Source organism: Orycteropus afer, unplaced genomic scaffold, assembly GCF_000298275.1.
Source record: "Orycteropus afer afer isolate SDZICR_OR568_19922 unplaced genomic scaffold, OryAfe1.0 scaffold00058, whole genome shotgun sequence".
In the NCBI taxonomy this organism is placed as follows: domain Eukaryota; kingdom Metazoa; phylum Chordata; class Mammalia; order Tubulidentata; family Orycteropodidae; genus Orycteropus; species Orycteropus afer.
The window spans coordinates 11,081,985-11,086,619 of record NW_006921645.1 but is presented as its reverse complement, the minus strand read 5'-3'; the positions used below and the strand labels follow the sequence as shown (position 1 = coordinate 11,086,619).

The following is a 4,635-nucleotide window of genomic DNA, read 5'->3' as shown; positions in this document are numbered from 1 at the left end:
TCCGCCCCTTCCTCCTGCTCTTCCGGCCTGCTACTCTGTGCTACGCCTGTGCTTACCTTGCTCCCGAAGACCTGATCCCTCTCGGTAGGGTAACAAGGGAAACGTGTTCAGTGCAGATCAGTGAGTAAGCACAGTACTTTACCTACCTCATATTTAGGCCAAAGCTACATGAGGCAGTTTTCTAAGAATAGATAGTTTGCAAACTCACAGTGTTTTTATAAACACAGGGTTCATCTTACTGTACCGTAAATTTGATTTCTTTCATGTGTTTTTTCATTGATTTACTGACATTGCAAAATGTGTTTTTGCTTTCTTTTAGGAATGGGAAGCATGCCCAATCTGTCCATTCCTCAGTCATTGCCTCCAGTTGCACCTATAGCAACACCCTTGTCCTCTGCAACTTCAGGGACCACTCTTCCTCCCTTAATGATGCCTGCTCCCCTAGTGCCTTCTGTTAGCACGTCGTCATTACCAAATGGAACTGCCAGTCTCATTCAGCCTTTATCCATTCCTTATTCTTCTTCAAGTAAGTGCTTCATGTCTAATTAGTCAGTATTTCATGTGAAAAAACAACTGTATCGTATTTGTGTTCAAATAAATACATATTTCTGTCATACTTCGTGATATTGCTATGTTTTTCTTATCTGTTGTTTTTTCCTCCCCAGCATTGCCTCATACCTCATCTTATAGTTTGATGATGGGAGGATTTGGTGGTGCTGGTATACAGAAGGCCCAGTCTCTGATCGATTTAGGATCTAGCAGGTATATATGTATACTTAATATTTCCATTTTTTTTCTTTCAATAAGAGTGTTTATTTTAACAACTCTTTTTTAAAGTTCTGCGCTTATCTAAGCTTTACTTTGCAATGGCCAAATAAACACTCAAGGTAAATTTGCTATTTATAATTCATATAAAATACATATATTTTTAATTTTTAGAATTATTTAAATGTTTGTGTTTTACATTTGAAAAAAGCATTCCATGTGAAGTAAAAATATTTTTCTTTTTTTTAATTGTTGTTGTTGTTGTTGTTGTTGTTGTTATGTGCCTTCAAGTTGGACCCGACTCATAGCAACCCCTCCTTGGGTTTCCGAGGCGGTATCACTATGGAAGTAGATTGTCCAACCTTCCTTCTGAGGAGTGGCTGGTGGGTTTGAACCACCAGCCTTCTGGTTAGCAGTCAAGCACTATGCTACTACCAGAGCTCCTTTTTTTTAATTAATTAGTTCATTTTTTTGCCTAAAGCCTTAAACTTTTCCTTTGAAAAATGAATATATTTACAAAAAGAGAGCATTTGATAAGTTAATTTCTTTCTTGAGAAAATGCTGTTGATTGAATATTTTTTAGAGGTCACCATGCATAATAGCATCAAATGTAGTGTTCATTCATAGCCCCTCATACAAATCACTAGAATACTCTTTAAAGCAGTCTGCAAAGAATATTAGCTTTGACCCAGAAGGACAGTATTCATAATCCAGGGCAAACACTTGCTAATTGTATGACTGTGGCCAAGTTTTCTTTCTTTCTTTCTTTCTTTTTTTTTAAATTGTGATTTGGGTGAAAATTTACAGAGCAAAGTCACTTTCCGTATAGCAGTTCACATACATTTTGTCTCATGACATTGACTACAATCTACCACAATGCAACAGCTCCCGTCCCATTTCCTCCAGATGGTTATCTCTTCCCTGTGTCCATCCTTCCATGCACTCCTGCTCCCTGAGCCGTTCCCCTGTGCACAAACAGCTGTTCTTTCTCCCATGATTGTTCTCTCCAAGGATTGTAGCCACCTCAGGTAAATGGTCAACTCATATGAGTGGCCAAGTTTTTTTAACATCACTGGGCCATGATCTACCCATTTGAAGTATGGGGCAATAACACCTTTAAAGTATGTTGTGAGGATTAGAAGTAATATCTGTAAAGGTCCTACCACAGTATAGGCCCTGGAACATAGTAACCAAACCAAACCCACTGCCATCAAGTCAATTCTAACTCATAGCGACCTTATAAGAGAGAGTAGAACTGCCACAGAGGGTTTCCAAGGCTTAGAAATCTATATGGAAGCAGGCTGATTTATCTTTCTCCCATGGAGGAGCTATTGCATTCGAACTGCTAACCTTATGGTTTAGCAGCCCAGTTCTTTAACCAGAGTGCCACCAGTGTTCCTTGGGAACATAGTAGTGCTTGATATATGATAGTCGTGTGGAGTTTTATGCTTCATGTGAGTATTTGCTTTATTAAGAATAAGGACAATAAAATTTTTTCAATATCAAACATAAACACAATTACTGTTGTTTATGTAAGGTATGATTCTTAATGTCTTTGCTTTATAATATTTTATTAAACATTTTATTTAGTAACATAAAAATTTTAAATAAATTTTGTTACAGTTCAACTTCCTCAACTGCTTCACTCTCAGGGAACTCGCCCAAGACTGGAACCTCAGAGTGGGCAGTTCCTCAGCCTTCAAGGTTAAAATATCGGCAAAAATTTAATAGTCTTGACAAAAGCATGAGTGGGTACCTCTCAGGTAAGTGGTGTACAGTGCTTAAGAGTGGGGGAAAGGTAAAGTTTTTTATATGGCTCTATTGAAGAAACTTAATTTGAATTTGTACTTTGTAGTGATCAAAATTTCTAGCATACCAAAAATTTAGCAGGCATTTGATAAATACAAATATTGTAAGTTGTGTAAGCAATATTACTTGGTTGCTTTCTTCAAAGATCTTATGATCAAGTTGAACATCCAGATACTTACCCAACTTTTTGGAAGAGAGAGGAAGAGAGATCTCTCCATTGAGAAGATCATTCCTCATCTTCCAAGCTTTGCAGTGAGTAGAAAACCTCAAGCAACAAGGAAGAGTGTGTCCCTACTCAGGAAAGGGATTGGGCCTTTTCTCTGATTGGCCTTGCTAAAACCTCAGGTGTGCACTGCTCACCATTTAATGCTTCAGGAGAAATGTGGCCATAAGACTTGACCTTAGTTCCCTGTAGACCCTTTGCATCCAGGCTAGAACATTATCCAAGCTATTAATTGAGGACAGCAAGGGGGATGTAAGTGGAAGATAATAGACAAGTGGAGTTCCCACCTTTTAATTTTCCCCCTCCCTCCTCACCCCAGGAGCTCTGGTGGTACAGTGCCTAATGAATGCAATCTACTGCTAACCAGAGGGTTGGCAGTTCAAACCTTCCAGCCGCTCTGCTGAAGGAAGATAGGGCAATTTACTTCTGTCTGTACAGATTTATTGCTTCAAAAACCCATTGAGGGTCACTGTCGGTAAGAATCGACTTGATGGTAGTGAGTTTGGGTTTTTTGTTTTTTTTTCCTTCTCCTCACTCAGCAATGAATTATGAATTAGTACAGAGTAAAATCCACCACTCATCTGTCAGTTTGTTGTACTGTGGTGGCTTGCATATTTCTGTGAGGCTGGAAGCTATACCACCGGTATTTCAAATATCAGCAGGATCGCCTATAGTGGACAGGTTTTAGCAGAGTTTCCAGACTAAGACTTGGAAGAAGGAAGGGGCCATCCACTTCTCAAAGAATTGGCCAGTGAAAACCTTATGAATAGCAGTGAAACACTGTCTGATATATTGCTGGAAAACTTCATGAATAGCTCTGAAACATTGTCCAATACAGTGCCGGAAGATGAGCCCCTCTGGTCAGAAGGCACTCAAAATACAACTGGGGAAGAGCTGCCTCCTCAGAGTACAGCCAACCTTGATGACATGGATGGAGTTAAAGCTTTCAGGACCTCCACTTGCAAATATGGCATGACTCAAAATGAGAAGATACAACTGTAAACATCCATTAATATTCTGTACATGGAATGTACAAAACATGACTCTAGGAAAATTGAAAGTTGTCAAAAATGAAATGGAATGCATAAAGATCGATGTCCTAGGCATTTGTATGCTAAAAATGACTGGTTTTGGCCATTTTGAATCAGACAACAATATGATCTGCTATAACAGGAAAGACAAATTGAAGAGGAATGGTGTTCATCATCACAAAGAATGTATCAAGATCTATCCTGAAGTACAGTGCTGTCAGTGGTAGGATAATATCCATACGCCTAGAGAAGACCAGTTAATACCACTGTTATTCAAATTTACGTACCAATCACCGAAGCCCAAAGATGAGGAAATTAAAGATTTTTACCAACTTCTGCAATCTGAAATTGACCAAACAAATGTGTTCTGGAGGAAATGCAGCAGGAATGCTTCTTGGAAGTGAGAACGGCCAGACTTTGTCTCACTTACTTTGGTCATGTTGTCAGAAGGGACCATTCCCTGGAGAAGGATATCATGCTTGGGAAAGTGGACAGTCAGTGGAAAGAGGGAAGACCTTCAAGGAGATGGATTAACACAGTGGCTGCAACAATGGGCTCAGGTATGGCAAGGATTGAGAGGCTGGCACAGGACCAGGCAGTGTTTTGTTCTGTTATACATAGAGTTGCTATGAGTCAGAATCGACTTGACAGCACCTAACAACAACAGAGTAAAATAAATGTTTAAAAATAATAGAGCTGATTTTGGATATTTAAAGAGACGGCACTCTCGCAGGTTTCTGGGGCTTAAGAACATGTTCTGCTTTCCAGCAACCCCAAGGACACTCGGGGCCTGCAAGACTGAAAAGG

At 39.5% G+C, this 4,635-nt stretch overlaps 1 protein-coding gene across 1 annotated transcript in view; it reads left to right on the top strand.

Moving 5' to 3' along the window:
* Positions 1-4,635, top strand: part of ITSN2 (intersectin 2) — a 158,468-nt gene that overhangs the window by 10,328 nt on the left and 143,505 nt on the right. Inside the window, exons 4-6 of the mRNA XM_007939272.2 lie at positions 320-526; positions 666-762; positions 2,389-2,528. Of these exons, the coding sequence (XP_007937463.2) occupies positions 320-526; positions 666-762; positions 2,389-2,528 (444 nt within the window). The remainder of the gene's footprint in view (positions 1-319; positions 527-665; positions 763-2,388; positions 2,529-4,635) is intronic.